The sequence below is a fragment of the Mytilinidion resinicola genome (genome assembly GCF_010093595.1).
Source record: "Mytilinidion resinicola strain CBS 304.34 unplaced genomic scaffold BDZ99scaffold_21, whole genome shotgun sequence".
NCBI classification, from domain to species: Eukaryota; Fungi; Ascomycota; class Dothideomycetes; order Mytilinidiales; family Mytilinidiaceae; genus Mytilinidion; species Mytilinidion resinicola.
Window position 1 is genome coordinate 360,680 of NW_022985457.1, and position 26,447 is coordinate 387,126.

The 26,447-nt window shown below is 51.8% G+C and overlaps 8 protein-coding genes across 8 annotated transcripts; 5 read left to right on the plus strand and 3 right to left on the minus strand.

Annotated features, from left to right (window-relative positions):
- Positions 1 to 293: 293 nt before the first annotated feature.
- On the minus strand, positions 294 to 2,387 carry BDZ99DRAFT_451697 (extracellular glucoamylase protein; the record flags this gene model as incomplete). Its single annotated transcript, XM_033718230.1, has 2 exons — positions 294 to 2,098; positions 2,147 to 2,387. 2 exons carry the CDS (start codon positions 2,385 to 2,387, stop codon positions 420 to 422), a joined length of 1,920 nt encoding a protein of 639 aa, XP_033571572.1. The 3' UTR covers positions 294 to 419.
- A 916-nt stretch (positions 2,388 to 3,303) lies between these two features.
- BDZ99DRAFT_481079 (uncharacterized protein) lies at positions 3,304 to 4,690 on the plus strand (the record flags this gene model as incomplete). Its single annotated transcript, XM_033722369.1, has 3 exons — positions 3,304 to 3,340; positions 3,542 to 4,055; positions 4,108 to 4,690. 3 exons carry the CDS (start codon positions 3,304 to 3,306, stop codon positions 4,688 to 4,690), a joined length of 1,134 nt encoding a protein of 377 aa, XP_033571573.1.
- Positions 4,691 to 6,503: 1,813 nt separating this feature from the next.
- BDZ99DRAFT_467293 (uncharacterized protein) lies at positions 6,504 to 7,984 on the plus strand. The gene is made up of 5 exons (XM_033720991.1): positions 6,504 to 6,773; positions 6,829 to 6,906; positions 6,967 to 7,009; positions 7,074 to 7,141; positions 7,196 to 7,984. Exons 1-5 carry the CDS (start codon positions 6,606 to 6,608, stop codon positions 7,676 to 7,678), a joined length of 840 nt encoding a protein of 279 aa, XP_033571574.1. The 5' UTR covers positions 6,504 to 6,605; the 3' UTR covers positions 7,679 to 7,984.
- Positions 7,985 to 8,519: 535 nt separating this feature from the next.
- BDZ99DRAFT_467295 (Glyoxalase/Bleomycin resistance protein/Dihydroxybiphenyl dioxygenase) lies at positions 8,520 to 9,275 on the plus strand. Its single transcript, XM_033720992.1, has 2 exons — positions 8,520 to 8,802; positions 8,879 to 9,275. Exons 1-2 carry the CDS (start codon positions 8,548 to 8,550, stop codon positions 9,236 to 9,238), a joined length of 615 nt encoding a protein of 204 aa, XP_033571575.1. The 5' UTR covers positions 8,520 to 8,547; the 3' UTR covers positions 9,239 to 9,275.
- Positions 9,276 to 9,377: 102 nt separating this feature from the next.
- On the minus strand, positions 9,378 to 10,125 carry BDZ99DRAFT_525443 (uncharacterized protein; the record flags this gene model as incomplete). The annotated part of the gene is made up of 2 exons (XM_033725996.1): positions 9,378 to 9,561; positions 9,710 to 10,125. The coding sequence occupies 2 exons, from the start codon at positions 10,123 to 10,125 to the stop codon at positions 9,378 to 9,380; spliced, it is 600 nt and encodes a 199-aa protein (XP_033571576.1).
- Positions 10,126 to 10,868: 743 nt separating this feature from the next.
- BDZ99DRAFT_425401 (putative histidine kinase HHK15p) lies at positions 10,869 to 14,779 on the minus strand. Its single transcript, XM_033717088.1, has 6 exons — positions 14,584 to 14,779; positions 14,310 to 14,519; positions 13,433 to 14,255; positions 13,120 to 13,384; positions 11,849 to 13,065; positions 10,869 to 11,780 (listed from the first exon to the last, which is right to left on the minus strand). Exons 1-6 carry the CDS (start codon positions 14,766 to 14,768, stop codon positions 11,361 to 11,363), a joined length of 3,120 nt encoding a protein of 1,039 aa, XP_033571577.1. The 5' UTR covers positions 14,769 to 14,779; the 3' UTR covers positions 10,869 to 11,360.
- Positions 14,780 to 18,162: 3,383 nt separating this feature from the next.
- BDZ99DRAFT_148684 (ABC multidrug transporter-like protein) lies at positions 18,163 to 22,728 on the plus strand. The gene is made up of 6 exons (XM_033712759.1): positions 18,163 to 18,556; positions 18,612 to 18,961; positions 19,017 to 21,365; positions 21,412 to 21,866; positions 21,916 to 22,260; positions 22,315 to 22,728. Exons 1-6 carry the CDS (start codon positions 18,248 to 18,250, stop codon positions 22,464 to 22,466), a joined length of 3,960 nt encoding a protein of 1,319 aa, XP_033571578.1. The 5' UTR covers positions 18,163 to 18,247; the 3' UTR covers positions 22,467 to 22,728.
- Positions 22,729 to 23,820: 1,092 nt separating this feature from the next.
- BDZ99DRAFT_397513 (ATP-utilizing phosphoenolpyruvate carboxykinase) lies at positions 23,821 to 25,872 on the plus strand (the record flags this gene model as incomplete). The annotated part of the gene is made up of 4 exons (XM_033716053.1): positions 23,821 to 23,870; positions 23,932 to 24,007; positions 24,067 to 24,267; positions 24,514 to 25,872. 4 exons carry the CDS (start codon positions 23,821 to 23,823, stop codon positions 25,870 to 25,872), a joined length of 1,686 nt encoding a protein of 561 aa, XP_033571579.1.
- Positions 25,873 to 26,447: the final 575 nt, after the last annotated feature.

A 26,447-nucleotide genomic window follows, 5' to 3' on the forward strand; every position in this document is an offset into this window, starting at 1 on the left:
ACAAGGGGAGGAGGGAGTCAAGAAAATCTTACTTGAAACTCAAGAGTCAGCCCGCATGTCGCACTCTCGGAACCTTGGACATCATGCTGCATTAGTCCAGTCAGCTAGTATACCATGCTCCCTCATTCTCCTCTTTTTTCGGCACTACGACTCATCCATACGCCTGCTTATACAGTCATTTAACGTGAAAGGCATCCCTGCCCGGGAGAGTGCGTTTCAACAGTTGAGCACATGTCGTGGCATGAACCACGCTTTAGAGGAGGAGTATATGAATTTTAAATGAACCTAGGAATGTCTGTTAAAGGTTATCCTCACAACCTGCTACTTCAGTCTATCCAGCTAACTAGGACGTATGTACGCTTGCCTCCGCTACTAAGCTTTGACTCCAAGTAGCACCAACCAGGACTCATACCCCAGACTCACCGCCATGAATCACTCTCAGTAGCCGCAGTAGCGCATCCCGATGGCACAGTATAGCTCCGGTTAGGATCGCTCTCCCAAACGATACTCTCGTCACTCTCCTTCTTGAAATACTTATATTCGAAGGTCGTCCCGGCGGGAAATGTGACTGTCACATACCAGAGCGGGTTACTGGCAGTGTACATGCTGGCTGACAAGGCGACAGCTGACCCCGTTTTCCAGCTCCCAAGTGCAGAAACAGAGCCAACGATGAAGACATTCTCACCAAAGGTCGTGGTGGTAAGCTCGTTGAAAGTGACAGCGACCGACGTGACTGCAGCGCAACCGGTAGCAGAGGTCGACGTAGCCGTAGTGGTCGGCTTGATTGTGACAGTGCTAGTACCGGTTGGTGTGCCACTGGTGCCGCCACTAAAGGTTGGCCAGGCAGTGTTAGTTGCGGTGCTGTACGGGCCTGTCGCTGAAGTTGCGGAGCAGATGGCGGGGACGCTGTTGGCATTTGGCTCGCCCCACGATGCTGGCACGACGTTGTTACGAGCCGCAACCATAGTCAGAAAGGCTGCGTATGACCAAGTGAGGTCGGAGGCTGAGAGGGGAGTGCCGTCTGACTTTGAAAATTGCTCGGCTAGGGCGCCACTCGAGGGGATGTATTTCTGGACGATGGCTACATAACCGTCGGCGTAGGTCTTCAGAGCTGTGGTCAGGGCAGTAAAAGCTGAAGATGTTGAGGCATATGTACCAGCTGCCGCGGAAGAGTAAATGTCTGTCCAGAAAGCGAGGGAGGTAGACGTAATGGTGATGGATCCGAGTTTGTTGTATTGATAGAGGGCATCATAGAGCTGCTCGGCGGCTGCTAATGTGTTCAAATACCAAGGGTTTCCGTTGTAGTAGCTGTCCTCGGAGTATCGGCCCACAGCTACGGCAGCTCCTTGGGCTATCTCGCTGTTGATGGAATAAGAGCGGAACGAGTCCGTCACGGCCTTGTGGTTGGCCAGCATCTTCGACGAACAAGGCTGGAAAGTAGTGTCGTCGCATCCAGCCAGAGGATCAAACGTATGGATCGAAGCAAGAATGGAGTTTGCGTCTTTACCCGTCCTTCCGTTGTCGACATTAATGTTCGAGACGATGTAGTTGCCATTCCAGAAGTTCTGCAAGAAGCAGAGCGTTTGCGGAGCCTGAGAGACACAATTGCTGCAAGATTTGCCCAATGAGGTCGCCAATATATTGCCTTCGACAAGAGCCCTGTGTTGAACAGCAATGGTGAAGAATGAAGAGCCGCTGACTTCTTCCCAGAGGTCAAATCCGGTCTGATTCCAGTATTGTGTTACGTACGAGAGGTCGTTTTGGATTATCGGCCAGACAATATTGTTGGCAGTGGAAGTGTATCCATTACTGATGAGCCAGCGAGAGTATGCGATGAGAGCAGTTGCGCGAAGGGCAGGACCGTCACGCTGAGGCCGGCCCCAAGCACCAGTGAAAGCTGACATGTCTGCATTGAACTTAGGTTCTGCAAGTCCACCACTAGACAGTGCCCCAGAAGGGTTTGAGACTCCCTGAAGCTGGGCTTGTGCCGAGATGTAGTTGTCAATCTGTGTTTGCAGACTTGAGTCTCCCGTGACGATGAACTGATCAATCAAGGCCTTGAAGACAAGCGCGGAGTCTCGTGTCCATGTGTAGAAGTCTGGCCTTTCAATTAGCTAAATCATATTGGGTTGCGATCCTTACTCACAATCCGGATCAGACTTCGAAGGGCTCGCTACCACGATTCCGGATGCAGCTCCTGATGCCTTCGATCCACTCGACCCGATGTTTGCAAGGACTCCAGCAAGAGCTATTGGGCTCTCGGACGCAATGAAGCTGTCAACATCCGCACGCTTCTGGAGTCTCGAATTTGTCGGGATGGAAATACCATGCCCGGCAAAAAGCACGGAAGTGACCACCGCTACCCTGCTGAAATTCTTGATAAACATGATCGAGAAAGAGAACCGAATGAGTCTTTCAAGAAAACGTAAAAGTTGGTGGGAAGAGAAACTGTAACGGAGCAAAGCTGCTTGGTTTGGCTGCCCAAAATTTGGAAAAACACCCCTCTCTTAAATAGAGATTGATAACTCAGAGGTCTCGTAAATCAACCTCCGCCATGCGGCCCAATGTTCGTTCCCTGGCTTGGGCTCCGGTGAATTTTTTTACCAGCGCAGTAGTGTCGTGAGATGAAGGTGAAATGCAGAGTGGTGAGGGACGAAATCTAGGAGGCCCGAATCGGGGCAAAGCCTTATGGGGAAGGTTGAAAGTGTATACATCATCGGCGGTAGATCTAGTCTGCGGCATTTCCTCACTACCGGCTGTGGCTCCTCAATATACATGGCGGAGTAAGACTCGATCGTGGGCTAGCTAAGCAACTGTGATGTGAGAGGCTTGAAGTCTGTCAGCTGCTTAAGCACTTCCGGAGGGTTGAACAACGCCCACCTAGGCGCCTTCCCTGGTCTTGTTTGCGGGGTAGATATATTAAATCAATTACCGCGGCATGTTTTATATTGAAGTAATGGAAACACCCATGACATATCGGCCAAAAGACCAAATCCAGCGATCTTCCCGATCGTGTGGAGTCCCCACAGCTGCAAGGCACGGGTCGCTTATCCATCGACACTGCTTCCAGAAACCTTCCTATAGAGTAGTGATATTACCACCAATCACAAGCTGGGACTAACAAACCACCGAGGAGCCTTTCTTAGCGATGTGATCGAAAAGTCAGAGGTAAAGGAGGTGGGAAGGGAGAAGTTCGCGTTCATGAAAGCGGCTAGCGGATTTCGTCAATCACGTCGCGTAGTTCTCGCTCTTCTCCATCTACCTCATCACGATCTGAATAAGTACATTAATTCAAGCTTCAGCATGAGTACACCGGAGCGCATACAGTCTGCAAGTGATGGTGGGTCTGCTGCGTCACATTGGTGGAGCCCAGCGAATATTGCTTGCTAATGCCACCAAAGGGCATCCTCCACCTCTCAACGACGCGTCGTTCATGGAGCCGCCTCTTAACAATGCTACCTCCAAACCGGAATCCGACATCATTTGGAACGGCTTTAAAACACGACCCTGTCTCTCCGCGAGCAGTTGATATATCGTGCAGTGTCCAACAAGCTTCAGGACCTTCCTGCCGAGATCCGACTCGAAGTATTCAGATACGCGTTCGATTACGGTGCAAGAGCTCCCGTCACCGTCCAGAAGGATACAACTGAGCTTTCATGGGTGTCGTATGACCCACGGAGCCAACTATACAATTGGTGCAACGAAAAACTGGTTGGGCTCAACATCGCCCTGGAGGCGGCTGAGGCGTTATATGGATGTGTCTGGTTCGAGCTGGCTGCGTTTGAAAGCACTCCCTGCTTCATCAAGTCATCGATAGCTGTACGATATTTCAAGCCCGGAGACCACGTCAAAAACATTAGCTTCGAAATTGGCGAACCCAACTTTTACACTGACTTCGATACTCGATATCGACCACCCCCATACGAGCATGTTGATGTGCACCCGCAAGCTTGGAAATGCCTTGAGTTGCTTTTAGAGATGCCGAAGCATTCCCTGCCGTTGGGCGGGAGAAGAGTTTCTTGCGATGGCCCCTACTATCATTGGCTTGAGAAGGCGTGGGGTGCATATAAAAGTCACTCGTTGGGACGAACTACTTGATTGTTCCAGGGACGACGACCCAGATGCGTACGAGCAGGACGGAGATGATGAATCGATGTGGTCCGAAGCCGATTATTCGAGAAACGAGTTCCAGCACTCGAGACAGAAGGTCAAGGGTGAAACTTGCGACCCTGGAGCATGGTTGAAATTGCAGCATAATAGGAAGTATCAAGGGGGTGATGATATGCCTGAAGATGGACTGTCGGACCTTGGCATGAACGAAGCCTTGAATAAAGCCCCAGTTCAAGAGCATGTTCACGCTGATACAAACAATGAGATTAGCTTCAAAGCCGAGGTGCAAATAGAAGATCAACCCGACTCTAATTGGGAGCGTCAAGAACCTGAGTGGTTATATGATGATCAGAGCTTCCTCGACTATCAGCGCTCAAAGAACTCCTGGACACCTCCCCAGCGCATTGAAAAAATATTCGATACACCAACAACGGATGACTACGAGACTATGCGAATGTACGACGAGGATCCTGAGAGATTCTGGAGGCTACCTAACGTTTCTAAGTACCACATATTTCTGCACAAACATCTACAAAAGCCAGTATCGCACAAAAGGTCGATACCAGAGGTCGAGGAATAAGTCGACCGCTTTAAACGCCTACGTATTTCCCGCGTTCCTTTCCATAATTTCGTATAGTTCCAATACTGCCATCCCGGCTTATGTATCCCCTATATTCTGCACCTAGAATTCTATATGCGCTCACAAGCATTGTTTTTGCCTTGATTGGAGTGCCCGACACGGGGCCACCCTGCGCAGACCCTCCAGATCTCTCAGGAATTACATCCTATTCAAGTTTACAGCAACGAGGGAAATAGATTCTGGCGAAGGACATTGATGTTGCCCTTACCTCTAAGTAATTACAAAATAAAGAAAGTCAGTACGTCGTGTTGGCTGAATGCGGTGGTACGCGTGGTTGATCGCGAAAAGTACCACGGGTCATCATCGTCAACCCTTCACTTCAAATTAGAATATTGGCATCGACACTCTGTCCCCACAGACATTTCAAATTCCTCGCACATCCACTTCCGCAGTCTAACACTCTCGACGAAACCCGAGCATCTCACGATGGTCACAACTGTCGAACGAAAGGCTCAAGGTGAGTTGCGAAACCGGTCTAAGCCGATACAACAGTTATTTCATAACAGTGGCTAATGGCTTGTGAAGGGTATCCCCACGTGTGTCACAGGCCGCTATATGCCAACGGCATAGTTTGCTAGGGTATAATCTACTTGCTCGACTCCAAGGACGGCCCTCTGTCCGCAGACCTGAGGCGTCGCCCTTCATGGGACGAGCACGTACGCGTAGTCCATGCTGCTTCTGGGAAACTTCAGAAACTCCCCGCCGAACTCCGCCTGCACATTTTCCGATATGTATTCCATCAGCCGATGTGGACTCTAATGATCCGAACCCCTTGCGCTGAAGGCTTCATGTTCCAGCATGTAGCGTACACTCGTTTTTGCGAGGGTGCCAGTATATATGATTGGTGCAACGAGAAGCTCGTGGGGCCGGAAATTGCATTAGAAGGTTCGGAGCTCCTGTGGAGGGCGACCGCGGTTGTAGTGAACCTGACGGGTCTTCCAGCCTTCATGAAACGCTCGCTCGCTGTACCAAATTTCAAGCTCGTGGACCATGCCCGGAGACTCTGCATTCATCTTCGTCGGCCAGAGACCTACACATCGGAGCAGTTGGGTCTGCTCTTGAACGTCCCGAAAGTGGAGAGTGTCTGTTTCCATTTTAATCTCGGACAGTACGAGGATCTCGAGGCTTCTCCTGTGGTCGTTAGCTTGAGGCAGCGTGGAGTGGATCTAGTTCTAGCTATGAATTCTTGAGCCGAAATTTGAGCTAGACAAGCAAGACTACGGCCCTACACTTGTGGCCGAGAGCTTCGCAGATCAAATTGTCGATAGTACACATGATGAATACGCATCCACACAGAAGCATCAAGAGAAGAACGGAAGCTGACTTTGGAAACTTGACTTGTTCCGCGATCATATCACATAGAAAAGAACCATACATCGCATTACAAAAGTGAAAAGTATCAGAGTAGCGGATTCTATGAATTTCAACAGCTCGCGTCTTGGTTCCATATTCCCTATAGATTTATAGAGCAGAGTTGATTGCAGGTGTGCCATTTTGAAACTATCTCGCGACCCAAATTGGGGTTCGGACATCTAGAAGCTTACAATCTCCTATACAGCATTTCCTCACGCGTCCAATGCTTGATCTATCTTGCAAACTATGGCTGCACTCTTTTCTCTTATACGACCTCTCCATTCTCGGCCGAGACAGCTTCTCCGCCTCCCTCACCCCTTCCAGCAAGGGTAGGCATATACCCCGCCAAACGCGGGGCAAAATTACCGTTCCGGAGACCCGACCTCCATCCGGAGGGACACTGTAATCTCTCCGAAACCGATTTCCAAGCACTATAATGGCATTGCAAGTCCCTCATTCCTTCTTCTAAAAGGCTTACGAGAGGTGCTGCTAATTATCCATCATGAAGACTGCCTTTGAAAGACTTGTTCGGTTCAAGAGCAAGGGAGGGGAGGTGCTGTATGGAGAGGCCCCGACTGGAGATGATTTGATTGGGAAGACGGTGGAGGTGTATGAAGGGGAGCAGCCGTGGGAGCTGAAGGCTACTGGGAAGAAGGCTGGGATTGCGGAGGTTTGCGACCTTTCAAAGCAGTGGCTCGTTAATTAGCTAATTGGAGTGATTGCAGGTCCTGAGCCCTCTACCAGCGGCACCTATATTTTATGGAATTGGCTTGAACTACAAGGAGCATATTGCAGAAGCTGGCGTGCGTATAGATGACTCTAAAGTCTAGAGGAAATGCTGAAGACCTGAGGCGGCGACGCAGTTTCCAACACCAGGATTCCCTACAGTCTTCACAAAACCCGCCGGTAAACACCTCCAGATTCCAGACTTTCGAGTAAAGGCAAACGCTAACCTAGCTTCCAAATCTAGATGCTCTCGCCGGCCCATTCGACGACATAATCATCTACAAAGACTGTCAAAAGACCATGGACTACGAGGTAAACAAACCCAACCCTATATCCCAAATAAACCCACTCTAACGCTATTCCTAGGGCGAACTCACCGTCATAATCGGCAAAGTCGCCCTCAACCTCACCGACTCCGACGACCCCTTCGACTACATCCTCGGCTATACCACTGGCAACGACGTCTCCTGCCGCTACTGGCAGATGCCCGAGCAATCCGGCAACCAGCACGGCTACGCCAAATCCTTCGACCGCTTCGGGCCCATCGGCCCCGTGCTCGTCTCCCCTAGCCTGATACCCGACCCGGCCGCGCTCACTCTCAAGTCTTTTGTGAACGGGGAGGAGCGGCAGAGCACGTCAACGAGCGATTTGCTGTTTACGATTCCGCAGATCATCAGGCATTTGAGCAGGGGCACGACGTTGCGGCCGGGGACGGCGATTATGACGGGCACACCGAACGGGGTGGCCGCGTTTATGAAGCCGCCGGCGTGGGTGCAGGATGGGGATGTGGTAGAGGTGAAGATTAGTGAGATTGGGAGCATTAAGAATAAGTATGTTTTTGAGAAGTAGGGTAGGCGAATTAGAATTGTTTGGGCACAGCCGTGCGCTGAGGTAGATGGGAAGAGTACCTCCTTACGTTTACACTTCAGTGAGAGATTCGAAACCTACCGAGTACATATAGCGTAAGACTATGGGATGCTCGTTCTTTCTGGTGGAACAGCTTGCCTCTGCTTATTAATGCGTGATCCCTTCTCTCGAAGATGGAGAGATATAGCCTATTTGTGGAAAGCGCTGACTAGAATGGAGTATAGCGCGTTAGGTCGCTTGATAGTCACATGCCTCTCATGTGACCTTTTCCAAGCCCCTCACCACCTGGAATACGCAAACCACGGAGCCCATGTAACCTAACACAAATGGTCAACCCTCCTCATTCTTTCTCAGTTCCCTACTACCCGTGACCCACCTCTCCTCAAACCTTTGACACCACGTGCCCTCCGGAACCCGGAGCTTAGAACGCGGTCACTCCTTGGTAATCTAACCACGACCTTCGGGAAGACAGGGAGCGAGCCCCCGAATGGTCGAAACCCCGATATAACGAGACCCCGGATGTTGCGGGGCACAGCTTAGCGTGGTCGACCACAGCTTCGGATCACGTAGATATATTACTAACGCTTCGTGTCCAACTGGAAGTCTGAATTTTGCGACGAGTTGAAAGGGGCGAAGTAATACTGATTGGAAATACTAGCATCGACTTATTGATAAGACTGCATTTATAAGGTTCGGAATATCGAAGAGTGAGGGAAGCGTTACTGGCAGGTATGTAAGTAAAGTTGGGAGGGGGTGAGAGGTATAAGAACTGACAAAGACTTCCAGACTCTACTATATCTATCCATCAAACTCCCCCATCAAAAGTCAACTAGAGCAGCCAAACATTTAACATGGCTAAGGACTTCGACTTCGACCAGAAATCCGCGAAGGTGGTCTCCCCTATCCGCCTCGCGCACGTGGTCCTACGAACCACGCCCGACAAGTTTAAAATCATGACAGACTTCTACAAGACCTTTCTAGGGGGAGAAGCTAGTTACGAGAACGAGTTCCTGAGCTTCATCACATACGACGAGGAACACCACCGCCTCGCGATCGGCGCGATCCCTGGTACAGGACCGAAGAATCAGAGGACGTGTGGGCTAGAGGTAAGGCGTGCCCCTACTCTTTAACAAGCCTAAAGAGACAGCGATGTTGGGAAGGGACAGGGTTAATGTGACCTAGCATATCGCCTTCGCCCACTCGAGCCTCAATGAGCTCCTCCTCGCATACCGCCAACGCAAAGCCGCCGGCATCGACCCCTCCTGGTGCATCAACCACGGGCCGACCACGTCCATCTACTATCACGACCCAGATGGCAACATGCTTGAGACGCAGGTAGATGCGTTTGAGACGCCGGAGGAAGCGACCGATTTTATGATGAGCAAGGCGTTCCAGGAGAACCCATTCGGCGCGGACTTTGACCCCGAGGAGCACATTGGTAGGATTAAGAAGGGTGAGAGTGCGAAGAGTATCTTGAAGCGGCCGGATGTGGGGCACAGGGGGCCGGAGAGCTTGCCGGCTGCGGTGTTGGGAGGTCTGTAGGTCGTAGGTACGAAGGGTCCTGCAATATCAAATCGTGAAGTTACACTTATAACAGCGACCTCCGTGAATCTTTCGAGTGATTGATGGAATTGAAGAACGATTGAAGGTACGAATTCGAATCCCACGTGGGATCATTGATTCATTCGAATATATCATCGTCTTCATCGGATGTATCATCTGCAAACTCCCTCCCGTCTCTTTCACGCTTAAGTAAATCCGCAAACCTCTCCGGCGCCAAGATCAACACACGATAGACCGAGGCAACCATCATCTGCTCTTTGTAACAGGCAGCAGCATGTTGAAAATCGGGTTCCACTGGCTTCCTGAATATGTTGTCAATACGCTCAGGTTCACCGTAATGAGTTGTCCCCGTGTAAACGCTCGGATCTCTTCTCCTTTTGCCTATTTCGGCCTTTCGTATGACTTCCTTTCTCGCGGCGTTGAATATTTCATCTCCGTAAATCGGAGTACCCCATATCGTCCTCCATACCCTCGTCCGGTGACTCGCCAGACCCCTTCGTCAGTCTTACAAGAACCCCACGCTTCATTAAGGCAATTATTGTGGGAGCTAAATGGAGGATCTCGTTCTTCTGCCATGTATTAGGGATGTACATGTGAATCTCTCGCAACTTCGGCATGTCCAGGAGCATTTTCAGTCTCGGCCAAGTCTGAGGGTCCATCTCGATCGTTTTGCCACCCCACAGGTGCTCCTTGAAATCTTTGTCATCATTCGAGTATCTAGATCCATCGATCTCCGGGTCCCAAGCTACTTGGCCAACGTCGACGATGAGGTATCGGACGTGATCACCGGGCTTGAAGCGTCGTACAGACTTATAGCCAGTGGAAGATGCGAAAGTCGGGAAATCCTCTAGATCGAGATGGAACATGTAGAGGCGTAGAAGGCCTCGGATGCCTCTGTCGCGACGTTGAGCCCAACGAATCTCTCATAGCACCAGTCATACAGCGTCGTCCTTAGGTCCCATGACACCCATCGGAAACCATAGACGTGCCTTCCCACAGTAGTGATAGTTCGAACATATTCTGGTGTTATTCGCTTAGTCGTGACAGAAGCGCCAATTGGACGGATAGCACAGGAGCTTTGGTGTTGTAGTCAAACGCGTATCGAACAATGCGCAATCGGGCCTCAGCAGGTAGACTCTAGAGCTTCTCGGAGAGCTGCTGAATTACGCGTGCGTGAGGGGTCCATGGGGTCTTTTCTTTGCCATTCTTGACGCTATGGTCGGAATGAGGATCTAATGGTGGGCAAGGTTCGGAACGCAAGGCGGCAGACGCGGCGGAGAGCGCTTTACGCGTCGTTATTAGCTTGCCTATGCGGACACGTGATTCTCAATGGACTGATGCTCAAGGACTCACGTCTGACTAACGTTGTTCGAGGCTGAGGTATGCTCATCTTGGTTTTTGGTGCGGAAACAGTGGTAAGGGAGATGAGAGAACTGGGGATGAGAACGGGATTCAGACCGCCTTGGCGCGCTATCATCGCCCATACCCCTCCCCCACCACCACGCGGGCTGGTCGTATAAACAGCATTGTTTAGCAGAGAGGCTTGATTCATCGACTGTAGGTGTCGTGAGTTTGGCTCACTCATCCAATTGATTGAAAGCCAAAAATTGTCGATGGAGTCCCAATATGTATATGTAATATGTCCTTTAAATTGTTTTAATCTTTGATAATATTATTTAGATTCTTCCGAAATATGGACAGTAGTCCTTAGAACCTACTACTAGTCCGAGATAGTCGAGGACATTGTCATCAGGTGTCTTTTGACGTCCTTTGAGCAGTATAAGCTCGGAGCCGCATGCTCATCTGGATCAAAGTACGGTGCGAGGAAAGCTTGGGTGTTCGAATATTATCCTTCGTCAACGTCCCTGAAAAACCTCTACCATGACATGCCCTAATGCATGCAAGTCAATGCAGTTTTGTGAGCATCCTTTTGTCGTTGATTTGCCGAGCAGTGCGGCATTGTGTCGCTTGGCGAGTCGTAGGCTAAGAAACGCATCGTTATCCCAGAGAGGAATTAACACCGAAATGATTTAGATGAGTCCAATCCACTCCTTTATACTATGCCTTTTGAGTTGGCGATTGCATACGCGGTGCACTGCTTCTATTCTACTTCTTCGTTATGCGCTCTGCTCGGGTCTAATACCATGGCGTTTCGGTCCGGTGAATCTCCTGTATAAGCTTGTGGAGAATGGAGCTCCTTGACCTGAGCTGCCGGCAATGTTACAGAATCGAGGTCTCTAGCAGGGGTCGCTGCAGATATCGAGGGAACCAAATCACTCGCCAGATTTGGAAGAGGTATTGAAGAAACAAGGTTTCCGAGTGGGGCTGCGGGAAATATTGAGAAGGAATCTCCAGCTGGGTTTGCTGGAGACGGCAGATAGCTGAGACCACCCGCTGAAGCTTGTGGAGGTGTTGAAGAGGCAGGATCACCATCTAAAGGTGCAGCAGACATTGGCGAGACAAGATCACTCATCATATGTACAAGGTCGGCGGCCTTGAACGGTTTCTGCATGACGCGGTCCTAGAAGGGAGTCCGTCAGTTTCGAAGCTGATGTCTCAGGGAGAATTAGAGTATACGAGAACACTTACAGCACCAGCCGTCATAGCAAAATCGATTTGCTCCTGGCGCACGTTCGCCGTAACAGCTATGATTGGTAGTGGGGAAGGGACAAGCCCTTTCTCTTGCCTTTTTCGGATTTCAGTCGTACATTCAAGTCCATCCATGATAGGCATCTGCATGTCCATCAGAATAACGTCGTATCGCTTGTCCGTCAAGCAGCCTAGAGCTTCAAGACCATGGTTGGCGACGTCTACAATGCAGCCTGCTTTCTCTAACTGCTTCTTCAAGACGGTCTGGTTGATGATGTTATCCTCGACTAGGAGAACCTGCAAATGGTCGCTGTGGATGGCTCCTTTGGTCCTGATGCTGGCAGGCAGAGTTTTGGTGCGGAAGGGTGCTCGTTTGGCTTTGATATAAAAGGCAAACGCGCTCCCCTCTCCCGGAGTAGAATATACACCGATCTCTCCGCCTTGCTTCTCGGTAAGTTCTTTCGAAATGAAGAGTCCGAGACCAGAGCCGCCGTATTTCACGTTGGTTCTCACATTGGCCTGCCGGAATCGCTCGAAGATTTTGTGGACTTCATTCAGATCCATGCCGATTCCAGTGTCCGAGATGAGGAAAGTAATATACACAGATTCTCCAGTCCCCCACTCGAGGTTGGTAGTGACATCGTCCGAGTTTTTGCCCTTCTCAGGCCAGTGTATGCCCTTCTGAAATGTCTCGCGCGGATTGGAAAGCGTAGCGCCGTATCGAATTTCAATCTCCCGCTTGGTTTTGGACTTCACAAATTTAATAGCGTTGGTCATCAAATTGATGAAGATCTGAGTTACACGAGACGAGTCGAAACTGAGATACTCGATTCCAAGTTCAGCAATAGAGTTTTCTGGAACTAGCGCAGTCTGTATATCGTGAGTTTTCAGCTCTGCTTCGAAAATGGAAACCATAGATGTGACCAGCTTTGGAAGTTTGACGATAGATGGAGTGATTGATAATAGCATGGAATCGAGTTTGCTCAGTGTCAAGACGTCGTCGATGATACGCTTTTGATGATTAGCGCATTGCATCACAATGTTGGCCGCTGCCACGTTTTCTGTCAGCAGCTTCAAATATGGCTCGGCGATTTTATCGCCTCCTAAAGCCGCTCGGCATTCGTCCAGCGAGTTTGATATGCTGTCAGCACAATGAACGATTGCTGAAAGAGGATTCCGCATTTCGTGCGACACAACGTCGATGAAGGACTCCTGCTCTAAGGAGAAAATTAGCTTTTAAGCAGACGGTAGGCGCTTGCTGTCCAACTCACGTCGCTTAGCTTCTTTCGCATCTTCTGCTAACCTGGCTTGCCATGATTCGGCCCATTTCAACTGACTAATGTCTGTCGTACAAGCCATTATTGACTTGATCTCTCCGTTCTCCTTGTAAGGAAAGGCAACAATTCGGATTTGCGCAGGCTCGGGGTCGCCAATTGGCGGTTTATAGAGTCGTTTCAGCCGCACATCCACACTGATGTAGCCTTGGCCATCCTTAGAATTCTTCCACGTGTCCGCGACTTTCGTCTTGTCTTCTTCCTAGGAGGGCTTAGTAGAGGTATGAAACATCGACAAAGCTAACATTACCATGTAAACTTCCCAAAATGAATCTTTCGTTCTAGTTGTGTCTTCAGTGTGCCCAGCAAGGATGTAGTATTGCTCATTGGCCCAAAGAATATCACCCTGCAATGAGCAGTGCACCATGCCGACGGAAGCATGTTCCACTAGATGGCGGACCTTCAGATCATTGAATGCAAGGTTGTTCTCAAGCTGCTCCTGTCGTTTATGTAGCTCTTCCGTGTTGACAGCCGCGGTAATCACGCTGGAGACCATTCCGCCTAGGTCTTTGAGAAACTGCTGGCAGGCATGGTCGAATGGTCTGCATGGGTTGGTGCCTACGACGAGAAAGCCGAAGTTTCGTGACCCGCTGATTATAGGCAAGATTGCTACGTTCTTAGCAGGTTTCTCGAATCCACGCCAGGAGATGCCTTTGAAACGTTCGTCATCCTCTTCACAATTGATTATGAGAGATCTTGATGCAGCTTCCTTGAATTGGGGGATTAAGCCCTTCTCGCTGTCTATACTTTCATTGTCCACTAGAAGTTGGTGGCCTTCTGGCACCCCGATCGCGCCCTGCAGTCTCAGTGTCTGCTTTCCCGAATCGGGGTCTTCTTCTGTTCTGTATAGAATAGCCATAGGTATGTCGTTCCCATTGGTCTCGAGAGAAGCAAGGACATGCGGAAATACGCGGTTCGGGGCCAAGTCGGTAGTAGAGGCGATCAGGTTGAGCATGTTGGTCCGACGCTCGACGAGCTTTTGGTTGGTGACATCGAACAAGGCATTGTAGAAGCCTTCGTGCAGGCCGTTCGCGTCCCATCCGACTGGGGTGAAGTTGCCTGTGAAAAATGCCCTTCCTTCGTTAGCACGACTCTTGCGTGAATGCTGCGATGAATGGGAAGCTCACTCTTCCTCCCACCCGTTCCGATGAACCATCATTGGGGCTTCAATCACATCCCCAGCAACTCCAGTCTCTTTGGCGCGCTCAAGCAGCGGGAAGATGCCCTGTACGAGCTCCGGGAAGCCCTCTGCAAAGGTAGAGCCCATCAGCCGGGGGTGGACTTTCGCAGCGAGCTGCACAAAGTGCTCATTGTAGACGGCGACATAGTGAGGGCCCCTAGACTTATCAATAGAGAGCTCAGCGGCACCAAGCCAGTGGAATTGAAGCAGTACCAACACACCAATATAGGGTAGCGGGGCGGGAGTCTGCAAAGACCATGCGGCACGCCATCCGCAATGTCGGGTGCCATCCCTCGAGGGGTCCCAAACGGGATTGCGCCCAGTTTGCCGTCTTGAATGTGAACTGCACATGGTCGCTCTTTGGAAGGTCGAGAGTCCAGTCTCGCTCGGCATTGCGAGGGCCCATGAAGGGTTGATCGTCGCTCTCTGCCGGCGGAGTCGGGGGTGGAACCCAGACTGTCTCTTCATCCTCTCCATGGGTCATTTCGCAGTGAATGCGTCGCGTGTTGGAGCTCCTAGGCAGTGGTACTTTCGGGAGAATAGGCGCACAACGGCTAGGCACAGTAGGGAGAAGCAATGTGCACTTGAGAAGAGCGGAGGCAGCCTCCTCAGCTTCCACGTGACTTGAGACTACGTACTACCTCCTACTACGGTGGGCCGTCCTGACGTGCCATAATCCGTCGATTTGACGTCTATGAACGCTCAACTTCCCGCTGACCCTGAAGCGCTGCTCGGAATCGCCGGGTCAGTCTGGCCTAGCTGATCTTCGATCATTGTGAAACAACCCGACGGGGCCCGAGTACGATTTCCCATACTCTGACGCGAAAGGGCCGAATTTAGTCAGAGTCTGTGTTTTCCATCAATTTATATCCTCCCATGACTCGGCACGCGCTCTGGAGCTGGGAGAAAAAGCAACTACGCGTGTACAAGGGAGGGGACTCATCTCCGTATGCACGTCGGTGCATGCCTATTCGACGACTTCATATTCAGCAAGTCTTCCTAGTGGAAATCGACATGGGACCTCCGATGATCTACCTTTTGGTCTGCTACATTCTTTACCACGGTTTGGCACTTCAAAGCCAAAGTATTACGAGAACTCTACGCCTTTCCAGGCCCGAGATATTGTCTAAAGGGGTCTTGGTGTCTGTTAGACGAAGAAAAGCAGCCCACCATTTCATCATCCTTCAACGAAGATCTGAATTTAAGAAGAGGCCTATTGCACGGATCATTCTCACTTCATATGTGAATACAGTAATATCTGGCTAAAATGTTCGTTCTATGTAACGATACCCATCGCTATACCGTTATGCGCTAAAATATCGACCGCTTTTTTCTCATACGAACACACTTGGTTATAACGATACCCATCGCTGTAACGTTTGGCCGTCGAATATTTTGCCAAACGTTATAGCCAGATTTTACTGTATTCAGAGGCCGAGCTCTTCAGTCTGAATAGCCAAACTGTCCGACTTATGCCTCTCGGTCTAGTACTTTGTAACCGTCTCGCTTGAGCGCTCTTCAATCTCCATCCTCCACTTGCTTCCAGCTATGCAGGTAGAGTTGACCGTGGAGATGGACGCTTCTAAAGAATATACACCAGAAATTGATCTATGCAGAAAAGTTCCTAGGTCTTAGCTTAGATACCCTACCTAGTTTTGATTTCTGTTGACCGCGCTTCCTGCCTGCCTGGGTGGCCTTCTGAGCGACCGCCGGCGCAACAGTTTCTTGACCAATGGACTAACTGGACCCGATTGGGCTTACCTGCAGCGACCTTGTGAGACGCTGACACTGAGACTTCGGAGGTAGTTATCCTCCGAGGTGTCGTCCCTTTGATTCTGGCCAATTAGAACGTGGTGAATTGACAGGGGGCCTGCGTGACAAAATGAGGGTGGCCGATGAGCAAGAAGGGTGGGCGTTTCAGCTCTGGCTTAGAAGAGCAGCTTTGAGACCTGTAGTATGCTTGTAGGCTATAACCGAACACACCGACGAAGAGTGTTCTCGAATTGGGCTGGACTTGAGCAGATTGATGATCGATCTGTGATCAGATCACGTGAGCATAGAATTAATGTCACGTGCCCGAACACTCTCATATTCATACACCTGTATCGTTAATCATGTCAAGCAACCCATAGTCGCTTGTCTATCAGCTAAAAGACTTACAGAATGCCAAAGAGAAAACATGTATTAGCGCAACGCCATTAGCGCTTGAAGTGCTGACGCCAGTCTAGTTGCATGTGGAGATCCCTTGATGCGGGTCGTATCTCGATACATACGCGGCAATCGTCTTGGCAGCCGTCCCGGATCCCGCGGGTCCCTACTTACTTCGTACGTACTCTGTGACTCCTCCACCAAAGCTGGCGCTGCGCACTGTGTGAGTTGAGATACGAACGCACAAATTACCCTCTTTGGCCAAGGTTGCGACTGATATGGATTTGGAAGGAAAGACGAGAAACCGAGACGCCGACATGCGGATGGTCGAACTCTACCCCGAGTTTGGCACCAAAGGATCCAATAGCTTACCATCCTGCTTGTCTATTGTATGAGCAGGGTTATTGGTATTAAGGTTGTGAGGTCCGCATCGGATTTCGGTCCTTCAGCACGCCGATATGCCCAGGCCGCAAGCGTGTGAGCGTGGTGGACAAATGGTTGGGTGAAAGAGCAGTGACGTCAACACTACCTACAGCACTGGGGTCATCAATCGGACCAAAATTCATGGACGCCGCTGCACAGCTAAGACTATGAACTTTGGGGTCCTCATCAAGAAGAGCCACGTCTCGTGCTTATTTCTGCTGTCGACAACTTTGCCATCAATGCCGCTTGAGTAACTGCTTCACTAGCAGCTACCCATCTCAAGTGTCCCTTTCTGGTAAGAATCTCCCATGTACTTCGTAATACCACCGTATTTCTAACGCAATCTAGGGTCTCACACCACAATGTCAAATAGTGATGAGCGCCCCACTCCCCACGTGGAAGATCTCCCTGGAGGATGGATTGAGACTCCAGCTGATCCAAGCCGTCAACAATCTTATATTGGTTCCAGGCCGTCTGCAACTACTACTTCAAGCAGCTCAGAAGCACCTGGAACTGCAACGCCCCGACCTGTAAATACCGGTACATATCTCAACTACGATGGCGTCGCCCAGACACCGACATCTGAGATGGTACCAATCACCAAGGAGACCTCAGCTCCCAATGCGTCCTCCAATGCTAGCACAGCCGTGCCGTCACCCGGAGAAGCAGAGAAACGCTATGAAGCGGGTGGCATTGCCACGTATCACTCTCAGCACTCCGCTGAATCTGTTGACTCTAAGCCCAGATTAGAGGAGAAAGCGGAGGGCTTCAGCGATAATGAGGACGGATTTGCGGCCATTAAGCCAGCGCCATCTGCTTCTAGGCGGCCAGGCCTGCAGAAAACCGCGTCAGGGAGACAAATTACGGAAGACGACCTTTTCAGGACCTTGTCGAAGCGACGAACAAACTCCCTCGGACGAGTCGATACCACGGCAACTGCCAGTTCCGACGACGATGAGCAGCAGGAGATCAACCGACTCATGTCACGTATGTTTGGTCGCACACGGCAAGAACAATCCGAAGATGAGAAGACGAGACATGTCGGCGTCGTGTTCAAGCATCTCACTGTCAAGGGTATGGGTCTCGGTGCGGCACTGCAACCGTCAGTTGGAGACTTCTTCTTCGATCTACCCCGGTTTTTGAAGAATCTTTTCACGAAAGGCCCTCGAAAAGCAGCAAACAAGCCACCTGTTAGGACGATTCTTGATGACTTTTCGGGTTGTATTAAACCTGGAGAGATGGTGTTAGTTCTCGGCAGGCCTGGAGCTGGATGCAGCACGTTTCTCAAAATCATCGGAAATCAACGTTTCGGCTATGAAGACGTACAAGGTGATGTCACATATGGTGGCACAGACGCGAAAGAAATGGCCAAGAAATATCGTAGCGAAGGTACGTGAATGCCAAAATGAAACGGCTGTGAGTAGCTCTCGCAATACGCATCAGCTAACGCCCTTAGTTCTCTACAACCCCGAAGATGACCTGCACTACGCCACACTCAAAGTGAAGGAGACTCTTAGCTTCGCTCTTAAGACACGAACGCCCGGCAAGAGCTCGCGAAATGATGGAGAATCAAGGGCCGACTACGTCCGGGAGTTCTTACGCGTCGTTTCGAAACTCTTTTGGGTGAGTAGCGTCTGATATCTTGAACACAACTTCGGGAACTAATTAATTGGCGCAGATAGAGCATACAATGAACACAAAAGTAGGGAACGAGTTCGTGCGTGGTGTATCTGGAGGCGAGAAGAAGCGTGTCAGTATTGCGGAAGCTATGATCACCAAGGCTTCGGTCCAATCTTGGGACAACAGCACCCGAGGACTTGACGCGAGCACTGCACTGGAATACGTCCAGAGTTTGCGTTCCCTGACCAACATGGCCCAGATTTCGACCAGCGTTGCCCTTTACCAGGCCGGAGAATCCTTGTGGGATCTGTTTGACAAGGTCCTCTTAATTGACGAGGGCTGTTGCTGCTACTTTGGACCCACAGATCAGGCCGCCGATTACTTTAAGAACATAGGCTTTGTACAACCGTATGCGCTTCTGATTTACCATTTGCTATGAACAACTGCTGATGCAACTTTCTAGAGACCGCTGGACTACATCAGACTTCCTCACTTCTGTTACTGACGAGCATGAGCGGCATATCAAGGAAGGCTGGGAAGATCGTGTTCCTCGTTCTGCAGAACAGTTCGCCGATGCTTTCATGAAGAGCGAAAGACATCAGCAAAATTTGGCGGAGATTGAAGAGTTCGAACGAGAGACCACCAGACTGGTTGAGGAACGCCACGCAGCTCAAACTAAAGCCACCAAGAAGAAGAACTATACTTTGAGCTTCCAAGCCCAGATTATGGCTTGCACCAGACGCCAGTTCCTTGTCATGACTGGTGACAGGCAGTCTCTTATTGGCAAATGGGGCGGCATCCTTTTCCAAGCTCTGATTGTTGGAAGCTTATTTTACAACCTTCCGAAGACAGTCGCAGGAGCCTTCACGCGAGGTGGTGTTATGTTCTTCATGCTCCTCTTCAACGCGCTGTTGGCTCTCGCCGAGTTGACTGCCGCGTTCCAGAGTCGACCCATTCTTCTGAAACACAAAAGTTTCTCGTTCTACCGGCCTGCGGCTTTCGCGATCGCGCAAACAGTCGTCGATGTACCGCTTGTCCTTGTTCAAGTCCTCATTTTCGACATCGTGGTGTACTTCATGGCCGGTCTCCAAAGAACAGCATCGCAATTCTTCATCAGCGTATTGCTACTCTTCATTTTAACGATGACGATGTACGCGTTCTTCAGGGCCATCGGAGCATTAGTAGGGTCTCTTGATGCTGCTACTCGAATTACAGGTGTAGCTATCCAGGCACTAGTAGTGTACACAGGTTACCTGATTCCTCCGCAAAAGATGCACCCATGGTTTTCCTGGCTTCGCTGGATCAACCCGGTCCAGTACGGCTTCGAAGCGTTAATGGCCAATGAGTTCTACAACCTCGAACTCGAATGCGTTCCTCCCTACATTGTTCCCATGGTCCCAAATGCCGATGTACGATACCAATCGTGTGCTCTCCAAGGGAGCACTCCCGGAAGTTTGACCGTCAACGGTGCCAACTACATTCAAGTCGCATATCGCTACTCGCGGTCCCACTTGTGGCGGAACTTCGGCTTCATCTGTGTCTTCTTTATCTTCTTCGTTGTCCTTACTGCCGTCGGAATGGAGATTCAGAAACCGAATAAGGGCGGCGGCGCAGTGACAATCTACAAGAGAGGCCAGGTTCCGAAGTCTGTTGAGAAGGCCATGGAAGATAACGCCCAGCCAAGAGATGAGGAGACTGGAAAGACTCAAGCAGCTGGCGCTGGTGCTCCCAAGGATGAGCCGACCAGCGAGAGCGATAATGAAGCTACCAAAGGTGTTGCCAGAAACGAGACAATCTTCACCTGGCAGAATGTCAACTACACGATTCCTGTCGAGAAGGGCGAACGAAAATTGCTTAATGAAGTGCAGGGATACGTCAAGCCCGGCAAGCTCACTGCGCTAATGGGAGCATCAGGAGCGGGTAAGACGACTTTGCTCAACGCCCTTGCACAGAGAATCCGGTTCGGTGTTGTCACGGGAGATTTCTTGGTCGATGGTCGCCCGCTCCCCTCATCATTTCAGCGGTCTACTGGCTTTGCTGAGCAAATGGACGTTCACGAATCTACTGCAACGGTACGGGAAGCCCTTCGATTCTCCGCAAGGCTGCGTCAACCCAAGGAAACGCCTCTTGAGGAGAAATACGATTACGTAGAGCGAATCATCGACCTCCTGGAGATGCGAGAAATCGCAGGTGCCGCCATCGGCAAGCCCGGTTCTGGCCTGAATCAGGAACAACGCAAGCGTGTCACCATCGGCGTTGAATTAGCTAGTAAACCCGAACTTCTTATGTTCCTCGACGAACCGACCTCTGGATTGGACTCCGGGGCAGCCTTCAACATTGTGAGGTTCCTCCGCAAGCTCGCGGATGCCGGCCAAGCTATCCTCTGCACAATCCATCAGCCATCCTCAGTGCTCTTCGAACATTTCGACCAACTGCTGCTTTTGAAGAATGGCGGTAGCACGGCGTACTTTGGCGAGCTCGGCCACGACAGCCGCATACTGCTGGACTATCTCGAGAAGAATGGGGCCAAGAAGTGTCCCCCGAAGACGAATCCCGCAGAGTACATGCTCGAAGCTATCGGTGCTGGAAACCCGGACTACAAAGGCCAGGACTGGGGCGAAGTCTGGGCGAAATCGCCAGAAAACGAGAAGTTGTCTCATGAAGTGCAAGAAATTATTAGTAGCCGTCGGAGCGAGTCCGCGAAGCATAACACTGGTGATGACAGGGAGTATGCGATGCCTTGGGCGACGCAGATGTCTGTCGTTGTTCATAGGAGCTTTGTGGCTATGTGGAGGGATCCGGCATACGTTGTGTAAGTCTCCGCCTGTAGCTGTAGTTATCGTGGCTAATCCTCGCAGTGGAATGTTCATGCTCCATATCTTCACCGGTCTCTTCAACACGTTCACGTTCTGGCATCTAGGAAATAGCCACATCGACATGCAGTCTCGGCTCTTCTCTGTCTTCATGACATTGACTATCTGCCCGCCGCTTATTCAGCAATTGCAACCGCGATATCTCAACATGCGGTCTATATACTCGTCACGAGAAGGCAACTCGAAGATTTACTCTTGGTCTGCTTTCGTCTGGGGAACTATACTGAGTGAGATCCCTTATCGAATTGTGGCTGGCACCATCTATTGGTGCTGTTGGTACTGGGCTACATGGTTCCCGAGAGATACGTATACGTCGGCGAGCATTTGGCTCTATGTCATTGCGTTCGAAATGTTCTATCTTGGCCTCGGCCAGGCAATTGCTTCGTTCGCTCCCAACGAACTGCTGGCCTCGCTGCTTGTGCCGTTGTTCTTTACATTCAGTAAGTGCTATGCAGCAACCTCACGACTCCAGCCACTAACGTCCTCCAGTCGTCAGTTTCTGCGGCGTGGTGGTCCCATATGCTTCCCTCCCATACTTCTGGAGATCCTGGATGTATTGGCTCACACCGTTCAAATACCTCTTGGAAGGCATGTTGGCATTACTCACTGACGGCGTCCCCATTCGCTGCTCGGCCGCTGAACTCGCGATATTCCCTGCACCTCCGGGCCAAAACTGCCAGACGTATGCTGGCCCCTTTGCAGCACAAACCGGTGGCTACGTGCAGACTCAGCCAAGCGGGGACTGCGGGTTCTGCCAGTACAGCAACGGGACGGCGTTCGCGGCGAGCTTCAACATTGAGCCGAGTCATATCTGGCGCGACTTTGGCATATTCTGTAAGTTTGAAGATAGTGATTGACGCAAATTGATCACGATACTGATACTCCCAGGGGCCTACGTTCTCTTCAACTTCGCCGTCGTCTTCGTCTGCTCGTACCTCTATCTGGGCGGCTTCCAAAAGATCAAGGACGTCGTGAGCCCCACAGCGCGGAGGAACAGGCGCGAGATGCAGAAACAGCAGAGCACGAGCGATAAGGCGTAGGCGCGGGAAGTGTTCCGCCGGCCGCGGACGCAACGGGCAGGGGTCCGTTTCAAGAGCTCCCTTGCTCGGAGCAGCCGTGTCAGAATAAGCAGCCGTGTCAGAATAGTGCATACATGACTTGCGCGTAGGATATAAGCGGTGTAGGATACGTGGATAGTGGCGTGTATAGAGCGGTAAAGGTGCGAGCTGCGTAGCTCGACTGCTTAATTGAGTACGACTTTAATAACTCGTCTGTGAGATAAACACGTGTGTTCAGCGCTGAAGGAAGGATGATGCCGGACGACGCAAGATCGGCAGTGTTGGCTCGGGCTTGGCGGCGATGGCGGGGAGTGATGATAGCATTCACGACGATAGCTGGCCGTGGCGCGCGAGGCAAAAGCTGCTCGGGCGCGCAGGCAATCTAGAATGCGCTCTTTTCACGCGGGGGCGCAGCAGCACTCGGACAGATGGCATTCGGGTGCGCCGCCGCTGCGATTGGCCGTCGCGTGCCCGTCCCGACCGCGACGGTCTCTCCAGCCTGGCGGTCCCGAGATGCTCCATCCCCAGACGCTGCTGCCGTCGTCTTGAGGTGGATGGGAGCTGCTCCAACGCGGCTAGCGCCCTGCCGTTTGCATCGCACGCGTGAAGGACGTGGATGGCAGCCACGCCGCGGGCAGAATAGCGATAGCGTCACGGCCTCGTGCCTGCGTAAAGGGCACAGTAACTCCCACACTCCTCAGCGGAATGCGGGGAGCTCTAGCTTCAACAAAGCGCCGCAGCTGTCCATCGCGCGAACGTGACGTCTCCCGCCGTGGCCAGCCTCCAGCTCTGCCGTCTGCTGCCCCGCGGTCTGCCCATGCGGCCACTCACAGCGTCGTCATTATGTCACCGGCTGAGGCCTCTCGCTGCAACATCCCATGGGTCCATCTCTCCTCATCCGCTCATGCTCAGCGCGCACCGCCTGCTCCCAGCCCTCGCCCGTCCACCAGCACGCACAAATACAGCCGAAGCGGCCATTGCAGCGAGCCAGCGCCGCCCCGGCTTGTTCTCGTCACCGCTCGGAAGAATCAGGAACCCTCTCCACGGCTCCCATCCTCGGCACGACCCTCACCACGCCGCCGCACCCAATCAGCACTGCGCAACAGCTCCAGGAGCTGCTCTGCCTAGCCTGTTCCGAGCCAGGACGCTGTCGACGCTGAGGCTTGTTCCGACAAACGACGATATGGCTGGAGCTCTTAAAGGGACGGGCTCCCCGCCCATTGTTCGAACTGCATCACCAGCTCCCTTGGCCCAAGACTTCGCCCGTCAACAGGTCGCCAAACAGCAACGCACCAATTTCCACTCCACCTCCCTCAAAACAGCTCCCTTCACCACCATGGTTTCCGCCAGCGTCAACAAGACGAATCTGCACCCTGCCGGCGTCCAGTGAGTCCGCTACCTGCCTCCTGCTCTCGCCGAGCTCTTGCTAACCCATTCCTTCTTCCAGGCCGCAGCGGGAGCATACCGAGATCGAAGAAGAGCTCCACGACAAAGCACACATCGACTACGACCGAGTCGCCATTGTACGCTAGCCCCCCTCTTATCACTCCCTGCCCTCCAACGGCAGCTAACATCGCTCCAGGTCGCCAACCCCTCCGTCGCCGCCCTCTATGAAGACGCCCTAGTCTACGAGACCGGCTCGGCCATCACATCTTCCGGTGCATTGTCGGCATATTCGGGTGCGAAGACTGGCCGGTCACCCTCAGACAAGCGTATTGTGAAGGAAGAGAGCTCAGAAAATGACATCTGGTGGGGCCCAGTCAACAAGCCGATGACGCCCGAAGTAAGCTCCCCTCTCTTTCCCATTTCGCTCTCATGGTGGTTGGTCGTGCGCCAGATAAATGGTCCGACGTCATACTGGCAGAGACCATAACCGAGGATGGTCGTCGGATCGGGATGTCCCATGCTATGCGGCATGTGCTGCATGTGGCGTTCCCCCGCATTGATTTTCCTGCATGGGTGCTGTGCTTTTTCCGCCCTATCGCCGCGCACGTGATTCCTCACGAACATGTACTGACTGTTGTCCCAGGTCTGGAGAATCAACCGAGAACGTGCCATCGACTACCTGAACACGAGGAACCGCATCTATGTCGTCGACGGCTTCGCTGGCTGGGACGAGCGGTACAGGATCCGGGTCCGAGTTGTCTGCGCCCGCGCCTACCACGCTCTCTTCATGCGCAACATGCTCATCCGACCGACGAAGGCCGAGTTGGAGGGCTTCCACCCGGATTACACCATCTACAACGGCGGTGCGTTCCCGGCGAACAGATACACCTCTGGTATGACCTCTGCGACGTCAGTTGCCATCAACTTCAAGGACCAGGAGATGGTCATCCTCGGAACCGAGTATGCTGGCGAGATGAAGAAAGGTGTCTTCACCGTTCTCTTCTACGAGATGCCGGTCAAGCACAACGTTCTCACGCTCCACTCCTCCGCCAACGAGGGCCAGAACGGCGACGTCACTGTCTTCTTCGGTCTTTCGGGTACTGGCAAGACTACGCTCTCTGCCGACCCCAAGCGTGCTCTCATCGGTGATGACGAGCACTGCTGGAGCGACAAGGGCATCTTCAACATTGAGGGGGGCTGCTACGCCAAGACGATTGGTCTGTCCGCGGAGAAGGAGCCCGATATCTTCGGTGCTATCAAGTTCGGCTCGATCCTGGAGAACGTCGTCTTCGACCCGGAGACCCGTATTGTTGACTACGATGATGATACTCTGACGGAGAACACCCGCTGCGCCTACCCCATCGAGTACATCGAGAACACGAAGATTCCTTGCATTAGCTCAAGCCACCCGAAGAACATCATCCTCTTGACCTGCGACGCTCGCGGTGTGCTTCCACCCATCTCGAAACTCAGCACCGAGCAGACCATGTACCATTTCATCTCCGGATACACCTCCAAGATGGCCGGTACCGAGCAGGGCGTGACAGAACCCACCGCTACCTTCTCATCGTGCTTCGCTCAACCCTTCTTGGCCCTACACCCCATGCGCTACGCGAAGATGTTGGCGGAGAAGATTGCAGAGCACGGGTCGAATGCCTGGCTCCTCAACACCGGCTGGGTCGGAGCTGGTGCCACCACCGGCGGCAAGCGCTGCCCGCTCAAGTACACTCGCGCCATCCTCGATGCCATCCACTCTGGCGAGCTCGCAAAGGCCGAGTACGAGACGTACGAGACCTTCAACCTCTCCGTGCCAAAGACCTGCCCCAACGTCCCCGACGAGCTGCTCAACCCCGCGAAAGCGTGGAACGGCACCACCGACTTCAAGGGCGAGGTCAAGAAGCTCGGCACGCTGTTCATGGATAACTTCAAGAAGTACGAGGATCAAGCTACGACTGAGGTCATCAAGGCCGGTCCGCATGTGTGTTGCTGCCAAAAAGACTAGATTGTCGAATCGAAAAGCAGAGAGGGTTCTAACATTTTTTCAGACCGAGTAAGCGAGACGTGGACCTGATCTATCCTATCCCCATTTCCTTCAAACTCTGTATATTTGTCGTTTCTTTTAGCGTGTTTGTGCTTCTGAGAATGAACCAACTGATGCGGAGGACTTTGGAACAGGTCCGGGTATTTCTTTCTCTTTCCTTCCTGTAGACCTAGGAAGGCTTTTCTATGTAGGCATTGGGATGGGTTGTACCGTAGATTGACCGTGGAAAGCGGTTTTATTTGAATAGCAGGGCATGAATGAGAGAGATTGAAATAAGCTTTGTTTCTGTATTGATGTGATGAGTGCCACCTTTGTATGAAGTCGGACTCGTAGTCGCTGGACACCGTGAAGATGGGCAAAGCCGTATCGACGATTTGACACGTTGGTTTCGAATATAGGAAGAGGAGACGAACGAAATAAACAAGCCTATGCTTACCAAACACTACCTCGCCCCACCACGGTGCCGTTGATGGTGTTGAGTGAACCATCGTTCTCGCGGTGGAGAACCCTTCTCGCCAAGCCCCGGCCAACACCCC